Source organism: Durio zibethinus, chromosome 21 (assembly GCF_047325235.1).
Source record: "Durio zibethinus cultivar Kanyao isolate XHJ-2024 chromosome 21, ASM4732523v1, whole genome shotgun sequence".
NCBI classification, from domain to species: domain Eukaryota; kingdom Viridiplantae; phylum Streptophyta; class Magnoliopsida; order Malvales; family Malvaceae; genus Durio; species Durio zibethinus.
This window is the reverse complement of record NC_143182.1, coordinates 19,792,323-19,811,996: the sequence shown is the minus strand read 5'-3', so window position 1 is coordinate 19,811,996 and position 19,674 is coordinate 19,792,323. Positions and strand designations below refer to the sequence as shown.

General features: G+C 32.1%; 1 protein-coding gene across 1 annotated transcript; it reads left to right on the top strand.

The window, feature by feature from the left end:
• Positions 1–3,445: 3,445 nt before the first annotated feature.
• LOC111305741 (LOB domain-containing protein 40-like) lies at positions 3,446–4,849 on the top strand. The gene is made up of 2 exons (XM_022903505.2): positions 3,446–3,756; positions 3,910–4,849. The coding sequence occupies exons 1-2, from the start codon at positions 3,567–3,569 to the stop codon at positions 4,611–4,613; spliced, it is 894 nt and encodes a 297-aa protein (XP_022759240.2). The 5' UTR covers positions 3,446–3,566; the 3' UTR covers positions 4,614–4,849.
• Positions 4,850–19,674: the final 14,825 nt, after the last annotated feature.

Below are 19,674 nucleotides of genomic sequence, written 5' to 3'. Positions count from 1 at the left end.
TGGATAATACCTATGAGCATTTGATTCAATAGTATGCTATCTTCGGTGCTTGAAGGATTGTCCAGGTTCGAGGCATAATCTCCTTCCTAATTAAATAAGTCTTGTGGATAATAGGGTCGGATGAATTGAGGGTAATAGAGACTTAAAAGAAAAAAAAAATGAAAGGTGGACCAAAAACGTTGTTCTTCCCCTTTGTTAATATATTAAAACTTGTTTCAACATTATTTGAGATTATAATAATCTCTAACGGCAATGATGTTCCACGGAAATATGAAAGCTTTTTAAGTCCAACAACAAAGGGGCCCAATTGGATTACAGGCCATGAGGGGGAGGAGCTCACTGGATTCTCAAAGTAATAACAAGGCGTGGGGCCATTAATCTCCCAATTTAGTACGTTGATTAATATATATATATATCCTTGGAGGAATGAACCTAGGCATATCCAAGATTAAATTATATCATTAATTAGTGCAAGAAAGAAGAAATGTTATTTTATTATTGAATAAATATTCTACAAGTTGATCATACAATAGAATATTTTTAATGCAAATAGCAAAGGATAGATGAATTTTTTTTGACAAAAAGATTATAATCGTTGAAATTTAAATTTCAAATTTGTAATATGTTATTTTTTAAAGATAATTATATGAATTAATTAAATTATATTTTTTGTTTCGAAATATTGATAATTGATAACATAGAAAAGGTTCATTACCAAAACCAATTGATGAATATTACTAATTAACTAATGTTTTGTGTCAGTCAATGTTTACATGTGAACATTAATTTATGTATATGACAATGTGTGAAGTCAATTTTAATAACTGAAACTATATAACTAATTCACACATGAACTTATGGCATATTTATGGTTGCTTATATTTTTGCACCGCCCATATTTGATAATATCATAAAAATTTTATAAGATATTAGTTAGGGCAATGGGTCTTAAGGTTTAGTTATAGTATTAGTTAAAAAAAATTTTGCAACATCTTACAAACATATTTGTACTTAAATCATAATAGTTAAATAATGTAAAAATTATTTACTCTTACAATTCTAATAATTAGAATCATTTTAAAAGTTTTGAGTTTAAATTTGAATTTAGATGAAAATAAAATTTATTTGTCAAAAGAAAAAACCTTTGGATTATTTAGCATTAATTTTTAAAAAATAATACATTGTTAATGAATATTTTATATTAACAGGATTGAGATGCCACTAGCTACATATCTCATTAGGTTATATAAAAAATAATAAATTAATATAATAAATAAAGGTAACATGTGACTACAAGTGTTTCTTAATTAGATTAGATTAAGCTTAGCTCGTTTACAATAAAATTTACAATAAAATTTTTTTTTCAAATCAAATTAAATTTGATTTTAAAAAATTTTATAAAAATTTAATTTAAACTCAGAACGAACAGAATAAATCACTTGACCTATGACATTATTTTAATGTCACGTATGAAATTTAAAAAATCTATAGACCAAATAATAATTATTCTAATAATTCTTGTGCCATGTAGACATGGCTTGGAATTCTTTTAACAATAATTACAAAATTGTCGGCAGTGTCATGGATTCAAACCAAATAATCCAAATCACACCGATTTTAAGTCATCAGAACACGTTTGGTCCAGAGAACCAGCAAAATTCTAACAAAAGACAAAACAAATCAAAAACGCAAACGCAAACAACAATTTAAAAATATTTAACAAAAAGCAGTTTCTTCGCAGTAAACTATGCAATTTGGTCATAAATCATATACAAGACATATATATATATATATATATATATATATATGAAAAGATTAATGCAAAATATAGCAAGTTGAACCTTAATGATGATGCTAAAAGTTGAAAATAGTAGTTATTTTTAATTTTTGATAATCATTAGAGTGCAAAAGAAAAAAATTTAAATGATTTTTTATATTTATTATCTATTTATTTAATTAATAAATCTTTAAATATTATTTATAATCGTTTATTTAATTTAATAAATAACTATAATAAAATAAAAATCAAACTTGTTTATGAATTATTAGTTAAATGTTTTATTTTTTTTATATTTTTAGGTATAAATAAAATTTATTATATTCATGATTTAATTATTTAATTAATAAATTTTAAAATATTATTTATAATTATTTGTTAAATTTAATAATTATATATAAATAATTGACAGATTTTATATGGTATTACGGGATGTCCATGATAGAAAAACAAAGAAATTTAAAGGAAAATTTTATGGACACTTTCAAAATTTTTTCTGAACATCACACAAAATAGAAAATAAGGGAAAATTTTCATGAATACTAAAGTTTTTTGTTGGACACTATTTTTATAAATAAAATTAATAAATTTACCGATAAATATTGTTATATTATAAATAAATTTATTAATATAAATGAACAAAATCAGAGCATATTTACTAATTATTTTTTATCATTGACACCCTTGATTACCGTAAATGGCATATGATAGTAATCCGACGGTAATTAAATATAAGCAACTACTAATATTTTCTTTAATCCACTGTTTTAGAAGATAAGCATCAGATTAAAATTTCAAAAAAAAAATTAAACAATTAAAGAAAAAGACCCTTCAAAACCGTTGGCTGTGATCTTGTAGTGCGCCCATAGTCCCATCCTTCAAATCCGGAAACCGGTTACCGGTTTTCGCTGTCCTTTTTAAAGCGGTTTTTCAAGTTGCACAAACTTCCCGAAAACCAGGAGCCTTTTTTAATTATATATTTCCTAATTAAAAAATGGGTAATTTCAGGTGGAACCCACTTCGGTCCTACTATCTCATATGATATGTGGCGATTCGACCGCACTCTGACACCTGAATGTGCCTGCCACGCGCTGCTATCCTCATTTCTCAAATTTTGGACCCATTTGCATGGCACCTTAACTTTTTTACCATGTGTCCTTTCTTGCGAATCTCCATTTTGCTCTTATCTTTTCTGTATCCTTGCTTTAAAAGACTGTAATTTGAAGAAACGATTAGGGGCAATTTAATGAAAACAAATATTTTGCTTCGATTTCCCAAAAGGAAGTTACCTTCCGTAAAATTTTGGATTGCCCTACGCAGAAGGTGACAGTACCTTAACTACGGCTCAAGTGGGGACAGCAAATTAAATTCCTATATTGGAGGTGACTTACACCCGCGTTAACCGGAAGTGGTGAAAAATCAGTGCTCAAAACATAGTACCATATATATTTTTTGTTTTTTAATTAAGATTATTATTTCTTTATTTAATTTAAATTTTTTAAAGCGAATCTCCTTAATATTGAAAACAGTGTTTTGGAAATAAAAACAACCGTCTGCGTCCCTTGAACATGAAAACCCAGCGGCCAGTTAAAAAAGAAAAATCGACCCTTTTTTTATAAAATTTATTTCATTTTTTCCCTTAAATACTCTCAGTTCCTTCTATTTTTCAATCTCCCAAATTTCCTACTCTCTTGCATTTCTCTTCCCGGTCTTTCCTAACTAAATTTAAACAGTTGTTTAGTTTTCCTTTACGTTTTCTCTTTTGTCAAACATTTCAAAACATTTCAAAATGCGAATGAGCTGTAATGGATGTCGGGTTCTTCGCAAAGGCTGCAGTGAAAATTGTAGCATTAGACCTTGCTTGCAATGGATCAAAAGCCCTGAATCCCAAGCAAACGCCACCGTTTTTCTCGCCAAGTTCTACGGCCGAGCCGGCCTTATGAACCTCATCAACGCCGGCCCCGAACACCTCCGCCCTGGTCAGTACCTTCAAACAACTTTTATTAACTGCATATCCTTGGGAGTTACATAATGGGGTTTTATATTTTTTATTTACAACCTTACGTTATAAACTTGATTTTTTTATTAGGAAATTTTATGATTCTTGGACTGATTTTTTAAATTATTTTCAGCGATTTTTAGGTCATTATTATACGAGGCTTGTGGGCGGATTGTCAACCCGATTTACGGTTCCGTAGGGTTATTGTGGTCCGGAAGTTGGCAGCTTTGTCAAGCCGCCGTGGAAGCTGTGCTAAAGGGTTCTCCGATCACGCCTATTGCTTCGGAATCCGCTGCGTATGGTCAAGGACCGCCGCTAAAAGCATACGACATTCGTCATGTTTCCAAAGACGAGAACTCTGCAGCCTCCAACGATGTTCATCGAGTAAAGACTCGTTGCCGAGTCAAGAGAACTGTGAAGCCGAAGGTGAATAAGCCGGTGGTAAGGGAGGAAAACTGCAACGCCGAAGCCGGGGCACGGTGTTACGCGGACGAGGGAAACCGATCGACTAGTCACGAGTCCTCGCTGAGTCATCAGTCCGATTTGGCCGTTTTGGATGGGGAAAGTAAAGAAACCGAAAGCATGATCTCGGAGGAAACAGCAGCGGCGTCACGACTGTTTCCAGTGGAGCCGGAGTTCGGAGGTAAGGTTTCCGATGAAAGGACGGCGGGGGGAGGCGGTGAGATTGGGCTGGAGCTGACGTTGGGGTTTGAACCGGTGATTTCACGTGCGTGTCACGTGGTGGTGCCCATGAAGAAAAGACGAGTGGAGGCATATGGCATGTTCAAGGATAGTCGCACGTGTAAAGTAGAGCTGGGGCTTGATTATCCGGCTTAAAAGGCTTTTAAAATATAAAAAAATTATAGTTTGGTCCAGTTTTGGCGGCTCGGTTTCGGTATTTGTTTATTTTACACAGAAGAGCTGTGGACTTTTTTTTTTCTTTCTGTTTTTTTTTTTTTTTTGTAAATTTTTTGGGTTTTTTCTTGTTTCCCTTTATGAAATAAAAATATGATGTAAAAAAAAGTGGTTTACATGAATAGGAATGGTAAATTTATAGAGGGAATCAGTAAGAATTTTAATTGCGCAACACATATTTTAATTATAGCAATCATTTTTAATTTAAACATTTCATATCTTTTAGGTAAGAGCAAATCAATGAGCAATGCATGTCAAGTACGTGACTAAACTAAAAATATCAATAGACTGATATTACTTACCTTACATTAACGTTGTCGTTTCAATGTCAGTGGAATTAGATTACAGGGTATTACATGTTTTAATGTCAAGAAGAGTGGATTATCATATATCCTAATAAAACAATAAGACGTGATAATATTTTATGGCTGCTGCTATAAATAATTCTGCCGGTAAAATTCCACTCGCGGTAAATATAAAAATTTAATTCAGTGTTATTTTTTTTGTTGACCAATTTGATTACTCATAAATAAGTAATTGGAGTATAAAAAATTTAACTTTCCCATCAGCTATTATAGCACATTGATTTTGAAGTCATCATCATACTAAATTTGTATAAGTAATCTTAAAGTTCTTTTTACGAATGTTAAACGACTTTTTAAATTATGAAGAAAAAAAAATTGAATCACTAAATTTCCTTTGATTTTAGTGATTATTTAGTGCATATTTTGCTACAAAAAATTGTAAACATATAATTTAATAATTTAAAATAAGGTAATAAAATTATAAAAAAATTAAAAATTAAAATTAAAATTTTAATAAAATTATATATAAATTTAATAAAATAAAAAATATATTTTAATTTTTATATTGACAAAAATTATAACATATAATTTTTATATTAAATATGATATAAATATATGAACTAATAATAATATATAAAATTTAAATTATTTTTTTATCAAGTGATGTGAAGTGCTTTTAATTATCAAATAATTATATATAAAAAGTTTAGTTCTATCCATGCATTTAAATTATATGAAAAATATTGGTCCAAGTAAAATATGTTAGAGGAAGTGAATAGCACTCTGAAAATAATATAAAAATTGAAAACTTCAAGTGCTTTAAGTTCAGATGTTAAAGCAATAAACAAATTTTACCAAAAAAAGTTGGAGAAGAAGATGATGCACAACGATTTAGAGTAGTTTGACCCTTCTTGACATACATCCATTATCTTGAAAAGTCCAGCCAAGGATTTCTAATCCACTATATGATGGAATTGCAAGTTCCAACAAGCTTCTACAAAGTCGAGCTATCCTAAGCTCAAAAATAGGATGTACAAGTCCCAACTCAAGCTGTCCTCGCATCAAAGACCAAAGTGCTTTTCATACTTTGAAAAAAAACAACAATAATATATTTATGATCACTGAAAAATCAGATTACATAAATAAAACTCATTACAAAATTCAATCAAAAGATAAAAAAAAATAAAGTTATCGTAATAGTTTTATGTCCGTCCGATAAATTTAAAAATAAAATAAAAAATAACAAAATTGTCATCAATTTTTTTTATTAGGTGCGATTGATCATCTATTAAAACATATCTTTTGAATGAAATCTTAAAATTAATTAAAATTTATTAAAAAGATAATTTTAGGATCTGCACAACAGTCTGGGTTCGAGAGTCAGTTACTTATGGGGAAGGATTAGCACCCCCACAGCGCCCGTTAAAATACAGTACCAATTAACTACATGTTATCCTTCGATTTTGATAAAAACAGTCTTATTTTCGGTATTTGAAGATTAATTTTTTTGATTTTTTGATTTATTGTTTTTATATTTAAATATTATTTAAGAAAAATAAATTAGAACCTTTTTATTGAAATAATTCCTAAAATGTTCTAGTACATTGGTAACATTAGAAGAACTCTTTTTCACTTAAAAATTTCTTAGGCATCACTTCTCGGAATACCTTAGAATCTCATCTTTGGAGGTCCGAATTTATTTTTTGTAAAAAAATTATGTCATGTATGCAATGTAAATAATAACATGTTGATGCATACATTTTATTCTCTATTTTTCAAAAATTTTATTAATTGTTTTATTTTTAATTTTGGAGAAAAAAAAAAAATTTTCATCGTATTGAAGTTTTTCTATAAATATTCCAATACACTGGTAATATTTTAAAAAAATCTTCTCACATAGGGATTTCTTAAAGTATCTCTATTCGGAATACTTTTGAAATTCCATCATTGGATAAAATTTCTTTTCTTCTCATTTTTATTACTTATATTTTTAATATATTAATCATTTTTTATTTATTACAAACAAAAAGAAAATTTTTATTATATTGAAAATTTTTTTATAAATACTCTAATACACTGGTAGTATTTAAAACAAATTCTTCTCACCTAGAGATTTCGTAGGCATCACTAGTCGGAATACCTTTAAATCTCACCATTGGATAAAAATTTCCTTTTCTTTCATTTTTTATTACTTTAGTATTATTATTAAATTTATTTTTATATTATTGTTTTTAAAGTTTATTTTAAAAATTAACATAATTATAAAAAATTTAACCACAATTTCATCATTTAATCTAATAAATATAAATACTTTAATATACATAAATATTAATAAAATAATATATAAAAAAAAATTCAAAAAAATTTTTTTTTTTACCTAAATCGAACCGGTCAACAGTTCGGTCAACACGGGTCCGATCGGTTCAACGGTTCGGTTTGGTCTGACGGTTTAGCGGTTCAAGCGCAGTCCGGTTCAGATGGACCGGCCAGGGGCTGAAGGAGAAACGGGTCATCAGGTCGAGTGTGCGGACCCTGAGTCGAGTCACAGGTCGACGCGCGGATCCTCAAGGATTAAAACGACATCGTTTTGGGCATTAGTGAAACGACGTCGTTTTGGGTTTTGGCAGCTTATATAAAACCAAGAATTTTTTTTTCGGTCATTTTTTCTCTTCTTTCCAAAAAAAATTTCTTTTTTTTCTCTCAAACCCAAAAAAAAAAGAGAGGACCGACCGGCCGTCGTCGCAGCCGCTCTGTTGCCGTTCGTCGGTCACAGGTGGTTGAAAATTCCCAAAAAGTGCCACAATGTTTTTCTCGACGTGTGTTTTCTGGATCCGGTATCCTTTTCACCGAAAACAGCCCCGATCGACGTAGATCGAGGCTCAAAGTTTTGATCTCCCTTCTTTTTTTTGGACAGAATCGACTGACTTCTTTATTTTTTTTGTAGGTAGCTTTTCTGGCATTGGGTTCCCTTGCTTGGGGACTGTGATTTTTTGTTCTTTTTTTTGACAGAAAGCTAAAATGATTTTTTTTTTTACAAAAAGTTCTTTTTTTTTTTTATTTTTTTAGTCCCTCCTCTTTTTTTTGTTTACAAATAACAAGCTCTATAGAGCTTGTTGGGATTTAAATCTCAGATCTTCAGGGATTCGAATTTTATTTTTTTCAACTGACGATTCACGCTTGTCATGCGTGATAGGGGCTTGTTGGTTGACCGTTGGCAGCTAGCGGTGGTGATTTTAGACTTTAAGGATTGTACATTTAATGCACTAGATTTGAATCGGATAAGGATGAAGAAGAAGAGAAAAAAAATAAAGAAAGAAAAAAGACAAAGAAAGAAAAAAGAGAAAGAAAGAAAAAAAATAGAAAACGGGAAGAAAAAAAATTTAAATAATAATAATAATAATAAAAAATAAAAAATGGTGTTACAGTTGCCCCTCTTTGCCTATTTCTGTGAATTAGAAATAAGGCAAAGACAAACAAACAACCATTTTGTTTGGAAAGATGAAACATTGAGAAAAAAAAAGAAAGAAAGAAGAAAAAAACATTTTTTTTTGATTCGACAAAAAAGGGCTCCTCTCAACAGAGGTTCAATCGATATTTTTGAAAGTTTAAAAGGCTCCTCTTAGCAGATGCTCAACAACTTTAAAATTTTCTTGAAAAAGCTCATCTCAGCATAGGCTCAATAACTTTAAAATTCTCTTGAAAAAGCTCCTCTTAGTAGAGGCTCAACAACTTTAAAATTATCTTGAAAAAACTCATCTCAGTAGAAGCTCAACAATTTTAAAATTCTTATCTGTTTTTAAATATGAGTTCTTTGAACAAGTAAATTTTCCTCTTTTGAATTCTTTTGTTTGATCATTATCTTTACCAAAATCTTGTTTTTCATTAAGAAATGAAAATTTTCTATCTTTGTTACAACTTCTCATGGATGAATGTACTAAGTGCTCTAAATGCAATGCATGTAATGTAATCAAAATTATGCATTATAGTAAAAAAGTTCTTAAAATCTCTCTCTTTTTACTTCTTTTATCAGAATTCTTATATGACCAATCTGTTCTTAACATCTGACCATAATATTTTTCTTCTTCAAAAGTTTGCAACATCAATGTCTTGTCATGCTTTTTTCATCCTTTTTCATTTGCCTTTGTCAACTTTAAACAGTAATGTTGAGATCTTTCATGTTTGTTTTTCTTTTCATCATTTTAAGTTCAAGACAAATAAAATATAATCACATATTTCACCTATTTGTACGATGAATAAAAATATCAAATGAGAATAAAAAAATGGACAGGCATTGTCTTCAAAGAAAAGATAGCATATTTCATTAGATGGTGAGGTGTTTGAGTTAAAACAAAGGTATCCAAAGAATGATCATAAGATAATCATGAACAAAATATTCCCAGATTCTTTTTCTAAAACTAAATCAGATGACTTCTTTGATCATTTAGAGTTTGTCAAACTACACTTACCCTTGTGTTATGGGATCTTCTTCTGATGATGCTTCCGCTTCACCTCCAAGTCGTCTTTTCAGGTTTTCAGCTTAATAAGTTAACATTTTTTTAAGCAAAATATTTTTTCACAGCATCTGAATTTATTAGAGTAGGTAAATCACCTCCATCCATCTCTGTCAAAATTAATGCCTCACTAGAAAATGCGTTTTTCACCACATACGGGCCTTTCCAATTTGGTGTCCATTTTCTTCGATTATCATGTTGATTTGGAAAGATTCTTTTTAGCACTAAGTCTCCTTCCCTAAAGCAATGAAGACGAATTTTCTTATCATGTGCTCTCATCATCCTTTTTTGATATAATTGACCATGACAAAGTGTTGACAATATTTTCTCTTCAACGAGGTTTAATTGCTCGTAATGATTCCAAACCCATTCTGTTTCTTCTAACTCTACCTCCATCAGGACTCTCAGTGAGGAAATTTCTACTTTGACTAGTAGCACAGCTTTCATTCTATATACTAAAGAGAACGGGGTGGCTCCAGTAGATGTTCGGACTGATGTTCTATAAGCATGTAAAGCAAAAGGTAACTTCTCATGCCAATCTTTGTAAGTATCAATCATTTTCTCCAGGATTCTTTTGATATTCTTATTCATAGCCTCCACTGCCCCATTCATTTTCGGACGATATGGTGTCGAATTACGATGACGGATCTTGAACTGAGTGTATACTTCATTCATCATTTTTTTGTTTAAGTTTTTGGCATTATAAAAAATAATTGTCTCTGAAAGCCCATATCTGCATATTATCTCTTTTTTTATGAACTTACATACCACAGATCGGGTCACGCTAACATATGATGTAATTTTTTCCCATTTGGTGAAGTAATCAATCATCATAAAAATGAATCTATGCCCATTCGAAGCTTGTGGAGTGATGGGATCAATGACATCCATGTCTCACATAAAGAATGGCCACGAAAGAGCCAGAACGTGTAATGTTGATGGCGGAGCATGAATCTTGTCAGCATAAATCTAACATTTATGACATCTCCTAGCATAATCAATACAGTCGCCCTCTATTGTCAACCAATAATGGCCAACCCTTATAATTTTTCTAGCCATCATATGATCATTTACATGTGCCCCACAAACTCCATCATGCACTTCTTCAATAATCTTTTTTGCTTCAGCTGTATTTAGACATTTTAAGAGCACTTGATCTCGACCTCTTTTGTAAAGGATATCTCCATCAATGAAAAAACTCATAGCCAATCTTCTAATAATCATTTTATCATTTTTTTTGTTGTATGTTCTAGGTATTGCTGGCTTTTAATGTATTGCATGATATCATGATACCATGACTTCCCATCAACTTCTTTTTCAACACTTGAACAATGTGCTGGTACATCTTTTACATCTAGCTTGATGGGTTAGATTTCAATATTTGTATCTATTTTAATCATTGCAGCTAGAGTAGCCAGTGCATCAATAATTTGGTTTTTCTCTCTGGGTAGATGCTCAAATTGAATTTTTTAAAATTGCTTGACTAACTCAGAGATGTATTTGTGGTACCGAATCAACTTAGAGTCTCTTGTCTCCCATTCACCTCGTAACTAATAGATGACTAGAATCGAATCTCAAAACACATTTAACACTTTGATATTCTTTTCAATTGCTGCTTGTAGACCCATAACACAGGCCTCATATTCAGCCATATTGTTTGTGCAATTAAAATTTAACCTGACTGTGATGGGGTAATAATGCCTATCAGGAGATATCAAAATTACCCCAATACCATGACCCAAAGCATTAGCAGCTCCATCAAAATACATCTTCCATGATTTTTCAACAAGTTCATTTTTTTTAATGGCCATCACATCCTCACCAGAAAAATCTAATTTCATTGGCTCATAATCTTCGACTGCACAATCAGCAAGAAATTCAACTATTGCACTCCCTTTAATAGCCTTTTGAGTCACGTAAATGATATCATATTCTGAAAGCATAACTTGCCATCATGCTATTCTTTCTGTCAATGAGAGCTTTTCAAAGATATACTCAATAGGATCCAGCTTTGCTATAAGCCAAGTAATGTGATAAAATATGTATTGTCTAAGCCTTCGAGCTATCCAGGTTAATGCACAACACATCTTCTCTAATGGTGAATACTTTGACTCATAATCAGTGAACTTCTTACTCAAGTAGTAAATTACTCGTTCTTTCTTATCAGTTTTATCTCTTTGCCCCAACACACATCCCATTGAATTTTTATGCACTATTAAGTATAAAATCAAAGGTTTTCCTAGCATTTATGGCACCAACACAGGTGGATTTGATAAGTATTCTTTGATCTTATCAAAAGCTTCTTGGCATTCGTCATTCCATTCTTCAGGATCATGTTTTCTGAGAAGTTTGAAAATAGGATCACACTTATAAGTGAGTTGAGAAATGAAGAGAGCAATATAATTTAATCTCCCTAAGAAACCTCGTACTTCTTTTAAGGTATGAGGAGGAGATAAGTTTTGGATGGCTTGTATCTTATCTGGATCAACTTCAATTCCTTTTTCACTAATTATAAAGCCCAATAGTTTTTCTGATTTGACTTCAAATGTACATTTGGCAAGATTCAACTTCAACTGAAATCTTCTCAACTTGTCGAATAGTTTTTTAAGATTGACTATATGATCCTCTCATTTATAAGATTTTATGATTATATCATCCACATATACCTCTATCTCTTTATGCATCATGTCATGAAAGAGAGTTACCATTGCTCTTTGATAAGTAACACCAATATTTTTTAACCCAAAAGGCATAATCTTATAACAAAATGTCTTTCACATGGTCACAAATATGATTTTTTTCATATCATCTTGAGCCATCTTGATTTGATTATAGCTTGAGAAACCATCCATAATGGAAAATATGGAGTGCCTAGTAGTATTATTTACTAAAGTATCGATGTGAGGTAGAGGAAAGTTATCCTCAGGGCTTGCCCTATTCAAGTCTCGATAATTGATACACATTCTCACTTTTTCATCTTTCTTAGGAACTGGCACTATGTTAGCTACCCTTTCAGGATATTTTGCCACTTCCAAAAATCCAGCATCGAATTGTTTCTTCACTTCCTTTTTAATTTTCAGTAGCATCTCTGGTTTCATGCACCTTAGCTTTTGCTGCATCGACTTACATCTTGGTTTTAAAGGTAATTTGTGCTCTACAATATCAGTGCTGAGTCTCGGTATATCCTAGTAAGTCCATGCGAACACATCTACATATTCTCGGAGTAGCTCTTTTAGCTTTTAACTTTCAACTGAAAAAAGAGATATACCAACTTTAACCTCTTTTTTGTTTTCACCATCTCTCAAATTCACTAATTCGATAATTTTTTAATGGGGTTTAATTGGCTTATCTTCATGTTCTATTAATTTTAACAAATCAAGAGGCAGTATGTAGTTATCTGAATCTTCATCATTATTAAGTTCATCAACATGAATTAAGTTTTCAAAATCAAATCCAAGATTATTGTCATGATTATCTTCATGTTCATTGTTTGAGACCCTGCAAAGGGTAAGATAAAGAGAATATTGACACAGAAAAATGGAATGGTAAGAAAATAATGGAAAGAAAAGAATGGACAGTAAAATGAAGATGAAAACAATAGAAGAAATACGGATGCATCTTTTAAGTCTTTTATTAAAATAACAAACATAAACACACAATAAAAGATCTCTTAATACTCGTAGAAAGTAATTAGGGATTTGAAGTTTCATAATACATTACTTTTCTAAAGTTTTAAAAACAACAGGCAACTCTGTAACTTTCCAATTATCCAACTTAAAATTTGAAGGACAAGGGTACATGAATAGCTCTTCACTTTGACTCTTTTTTCTCTATCATCCACCATTTAAATGGCCAGCTTTGAAAATTTTTTCACGAATCCTACACTTGGGGCTTTCGGTAAATCTGGATAAATGTATCCTCCTAAGTGAAAAAAATCATAGAGGTATGGAATGACCATAGGTTCTGACTCTTGCTTATATCCCATAAGATTAGCTATCCTCTTATCTCTTTTCTCATTCACCATTCTTATTCTGTCCCTTCTTGTTGGCTTATATCCTAAGCCAAATCTGTCTCTCTTTTCATATATGGCCGATGGCTTCGTGATTCCTTGCAGGTTCTTTTCAAGTCTGACTTTAGGTCGCCATCCCATCTTGGTAAGCTGTTTGGCTACCATTTTAGTTGTCATAGACAAATGTGACGAATACAATTTAAATCTTTCAGTTATATATGTTGCATTGACAATCTCGAAAGATCTATAAGAGTATTCTAGAGCTTCATCTGTTGATTTCACATAAAAAGTATTTATCGGTTGAGTTACCAATAAATCTTCTTCTCCTATCACACATGTTAGCTTTCCTTCAACAATGAATTTAACTTTCTAATGTAATGAGAATGGGACAACACATGCTATATAGATCCATGGTCTACCCAATAAACAATTGTATGAAAGAGATATGTCCATAACTTAAAATTTCACATTGAAAGTGCATAAGCCAATCTGTAATGGTATTTTATATCTCCCTGCACCTCTCTTCTGGTTTCATCAAAAGCTCTCGTTATCATATGACTAGGTTTCATATAAGATCCATCAACAAGGAGTTTTACCAGAGTAGTCACGGGCATAACATTGATGGATGAGCCATTATCAATCAAAACTTTAGCTATTATATGACTTTTACATTTCACAGTAATATAAAGAGCCTTGGTACTTTCTCTACCTTCAGGAGGAATCTTTTCATCATTAAAAAAGTTATAATTTGAAATTGTTAGATTACCAACAAGCTGTTTCATATATTCAATAGAAGTATTGTGAGACATATATGCTTGATTTAGCACTTTCAACAAAGCATTACGGTATGACTCTTAACTGAGCAATATGACAATAGCGAAATTTTAGCTGGCATCTTGTTAAGCTATTCTATCATGCTATACTCGCTATGTTTTATTAACTTTAAAAATTCACCTACTTCACTCTCAGATACTGGCTTATGGCATTCTTTTTCTAGGGTTACGTCAAGACCACTCTGACTTTCATTTTCTTCTCTTACCTTGGCTTTCTTATTTCTAGCTTTTTCTAGAGCCTCTAGGGTATATCACCTGTCACTTCGAGTTATGCCTCTTACACTCGTTATGTTGGCATTATCTAGGTTGACTACGACATCATACTCATACTTTCAAGGTATTGCTTTATCATTCTAGTATGAAAAAGGGCCAAGAACTTTAATTGTCACCACTGGTAGGGAAACAGGCTTTTCTAGCTTTGATGTTGGTTTCTCATCATAATAGATAGTTATTGGTCTACTCATAAACTTATTCTTTGAATTAATGGTAGACACTTCAGTTTTCACCAACTCTTCTCTCTCTTGATAAAACTCTATTTGACCCTCATCCATCAATTTTTACACCTCTTGATGGAATTGGTGACAATTCTCAATAGAATACCTCAGAACACTTCTGTGATTATTGCAGCTTTCAATTGAGTTAATTACTTTAGAGTAATTTTGAGGTTCTATTAGCTTCAACATGTCGGTTTTGACCAAAGCTTCAAACACTTTAACCATAGAAATTTTGACTTCTTCTATTCTTCTTTTTACATAGCTTGTTTACCCATCAACCAAAGCATTTATTGATGGCCTAGTATGATTCGGTAGAGGGTTTCCATTGACATTTGGAGTTCCTTGTTGGTTGGTATCAAAATTTAATACTCTTCATTGATTAACCTCTGTACTTTACGCTTCAAAGCAGTACAGTTCTCAGTGGAATGACTTGGATTCTCATAGTGATAATCACAATGTGAATTAGGGTCATACCATTTAGGAAACAGAGGTTTCAAAGGTTCAACAATAACAGGAGCAAGTAGATGTTTCTCAACAAGTCAGGGATATAAATCTGTATATATCATGGGAATAGGATCGAAAGTGGTTTTTCTTAGGTATTTCTTGGGGCTCTTGGACCACTATTAGGTCTCTATTATGGTCTTATAGGTACAGTAAGATGATTATAAAAATAGGTGGGTGTCCGAAAAGATGACTGAAAATAGGATAGATAAGCTGATGGTTGTAGTGGTTGGTATGGTTGATATGGATAAGGGATGGATGTAACATTATTTATGAAAGGGTAATGGGTTTGGTAGACTGGTACAAGGTAAGGCGTGAAACTTCTGAATTGTTGTCGGCTTCATTCTCTTTCTTTTTGGGAGCTCCATTTTTCTTTACTCCACTTGTCTCTCTTGTATCGAGCTTACCATTCTTTATAGCACTTTCGATAATCTTACCCGATATCACCATATCTGTAAAGTTTTTGGTTGTATTGCCTATCAATCTCTCATAGTATGGTACTTTTAGAGTATTCATAAATAAAACAGTTGTTTCTTTCTTAGTGAGAGGAGGTTGGACTTGTGCAGCCACGTCTCTCCATCTTTGTGCATACTCTTTAAAATTTTCAGTTGCTTTCTTTTTCATACTTTGTAGAGATAGACGATTTGGAACTATATCCATGACATGACGATATTGTGTAAGGAATGCCTTTGTAAGCTCTTGCCAAGAACAAATACGAGTCCTATATAATTGAACATACCATCTAGTTACAAAACCTGTAAGACTATCTTGAAATATGTGTATTAATAATTTTTCGTCACGAGTATGTGCTGCCATCTTTCGACAATACATGGTGATATGGGTCATCGAGCATTTTATGCCATCATATTTTTCAAATTCAGGGACCTTGAATTTAGGTAAAATGACCACATCAGGGACTAACAAAGCTCAGTTGCATCTGTGAAACCATAAAAATTTATTCTTTCTACTGCTCTAAACCTTTTTTCTAATAACTTCATTTTTTTCTGAGCACTATTATCTTTCACTTTCTAATATATCTTTATCCTTAGCTTTTTTCTTTCTTTAGGATCATCCAAATCAGGAACTAGGATTGGCTCGGATGGCTTTTCCATCATAACAGGATTAACAAAATTTTAAAATTGTCCCAGAGCAGGTGTAGATGTCATTCTTGGATAAAGATTGGGATATCCACCGGGAATAAAAATTTATACTCTAGTTCCTTGAAAAGGTTGAGTCGGTTGTGACTCAAATTCTATACGGTAAACAGAATCCACCATATCTAGCGATTGCTCTTGAAAGCTGAGATTTTCTTCCATTTCTTTTCCCTTGTCAAGTTTTCAAAGCATATCCATTATTGTACTAAGATCCCCTTTTAATTCTTCTTAAGCTTTCTCGATCCTCTCAAATCGATTGGTCTGTTCTTGCTCCATAATTCTTGTTTGAGTCCTGGTATTGTATGAATGATGAGTGGGTTGAGTCAAAATTTTTGAAGGGCGAGCTATTCTTGAACCTTTATTACCATAAAATTTTTAAAAAAATCAGAATGCCATGTGTCAAAATTTTTATTTTTTTGAAAATTTTTTTAAAAAAATGGTACAAATGATGCATGAATGCAAGTGAAAAAAATATTTGCTCCTGGACAAATTTCAATACTAAAAGTTTTCATTGATTCCATATAACTTTGATTACATGAGATTTATCATCCTAGAATTATATCCATAGAAGTGTTTGACTTGCTCATAATGATCTTTTGCCTTCGTCTAGAAAGTTTACTAGGTGTTGTCCATATTCTCTTATAGGATTGACTTCTTGTCTTAATGCTTATACCTTTTCTACCATCTTTCATGCCTTTTTTACTGCCTTACAAACTTGACTGGTTATATGCTCTATGTACTGTTGCCTCCTTAAACTTTTTACTTTTCACATCATGCGAGCATCTCTTTCTGAATCACATGTGAAGATCCAATCTTTTTTCCTTCTATGCCCTCATTTATCATTACTGAAATATGGTTCTTGTGATCTTGCAGTTGTAGCTTCAACCTTTGGATCATCTGGTGAAGTGATTCTTTTTCATTTAGTACTTTGAAGTGCTTTCTTCTCTCTTTTACGAGCATAACTTTCAACCTTTCCTTTTCGTTTTGGCATTCCACCAATCTTGTTGAGGTTGTAGAATATAATCCCTTCCAATTATGACATTCTTGAAAAATTCTAGTGGTTTCCTCTTGCTTTTCTTGAGCTTTGCCCTTCCATTGGTTTATTCCCTCTCGGAGCTCATCCATTTCACGTTGTCGACTAAGGGAAGACTTGGTGACTTTTTCAGTTTTGAATTGAACTCGTAACCTCTTATTTTTCTTGTGTAGATCTTTCAAATCACTATTGGTCAGATCTCATTTTTTTGACTTTTTTTAATCTGCTCCCTTATACAATTATCTTACTTTCTCACGAAGTCTCAAATTTTCTCTTATTATTTCTTTTTTTTTTCAGCTTCTAATTCTTTCTTGATAAGCTCAACTTCTGATAATTGTACCTCTTTCGAAAGATTAATCAATTGATATAAGCTATCATCATGAGGGAATACTATGTCTCTAAGTCGTCTTGCTTTCCAAATCTGGTAATTAGAAGCGACTTTGTCGATGAGAGGCCCTAACCTCATTCTTCGTGTTCTTTTTCATGCTTGGATCAACTGCTCCGAGGTTCTTGATGGATTCAGTTCCCCATAAATGAATTCTACTTAGACCAGGCCATGAGTAGCAGAAACAAATTGCTTTGCACCAAATTGCCTAAGTATCATCAATAGAACGTAACTTACAATACCCCATAATCCTAACAACAGTATCCACGGCTCATTTCTTCTATGATACAATAAGGACACACGAGGCATCCAAGGTGCCATCCACTCGATTTCATCCTCAGTAAGCCTTTGCAAGAAAAGAACCCAATCTTCTTTAGTCTTCAATGTTGACCTTTGGCTTTTATAAAACTCTTCGATTGATGCCTTATTTCAAAGATATGGTTTCAAAAATGCACTCTTTCCAAACTTGAAATGACTTCTAACCCATACGTATAATAGATGTGCACATCCTATAAATCGTCTTTTTCCATTTCATCGACAGAAATTTAATGACCTGATGGTTTCGGCTCGGACTGCTGGAGCAGGATTAATTGCTTGGATTTTAATTTGCTCGAAAAAGTCTACCACAGTTATCTCAATATAACCCAAAGTCTTTAGAAAGATTACCATGCCATACAATGCTAAAGCAAACACAGTCATACCTTGATCATCATTTAAATGCTCCTGAATGAAGTTTCAAAGAAAATCCCAATGAATGCTGATTTCATGAAAAAATCAATGGTTTCTACTTTAACCCCCATAAGCTTGGCTAACTTTTTACGATAACTTGATTTTAGCTTTCGGGTAAATACTTTATCTGGATATTGTAGTTCCATCCCGAACAAAATTGAATATTCCTCGATAGTTGGTACCGAATCTTTCTTATTAAAAGTGAAGTATCTATAGGATGGATCCCAAAACTGTATAGCTACTTTGACTAGCTGTTCATCAATCACTATTGAAATGAAGGATGCAATCTGCCCATACTTTTTGTAAAAGCTTTATTTTCTTTCTTCACTTAACTGACCCAGACAATAGGTAACTCTTTTAAATAATTCTATGTGAGATCTAAATACACTTTTTCAGGTAATTCAGACACGTTACCGGTAGGCAAACAATCTCCATTCTTTTGTTGAACTTCTTTCAACCAAACATGTACTTCATTATACGATTCAAATGGTATACTGACTGAAGATGAGCAAATTTGTAGTTTTACGGGATCCATGAAAATTTCTTAGGAGAAAATATGTCATAGAGCAAATATCTTAATGCAAAACTATATGATATGATTAATGCAAAAAAAATGAAACAAAATTGAGTTAGTGTGGTTCGAAGAAAAAATATTTTTTGTTTTTTAGTGTTTTTAAGATTTTTAATGTTTTGTTTTGTTTCATATTATACACAACTTTTATTCTTTGGTATTTCTTACAAGAAGATGGACAAGGCTCTATATAAGGCTGGTTTCCTAGGTTTATTATATGCTAGATTTGGATTGACAAGGTCTAAAGATTTCCAAATTGTTCTTTACTGTCGTCCATGTTGGACTAGTAAGGCACCCCGATTCTCACCCATTATAGGCTATGAACGAAAAGGGTTCAATTAGAGTGAAAATATTTCGCTTGCCATTACGGAGGTTATCACCTCACGAGAGCATGGATACTTTACTTTCTTCTATAAAAGATGAAACCCGGGTATAGAGCTCATGTATGAGATGCATCG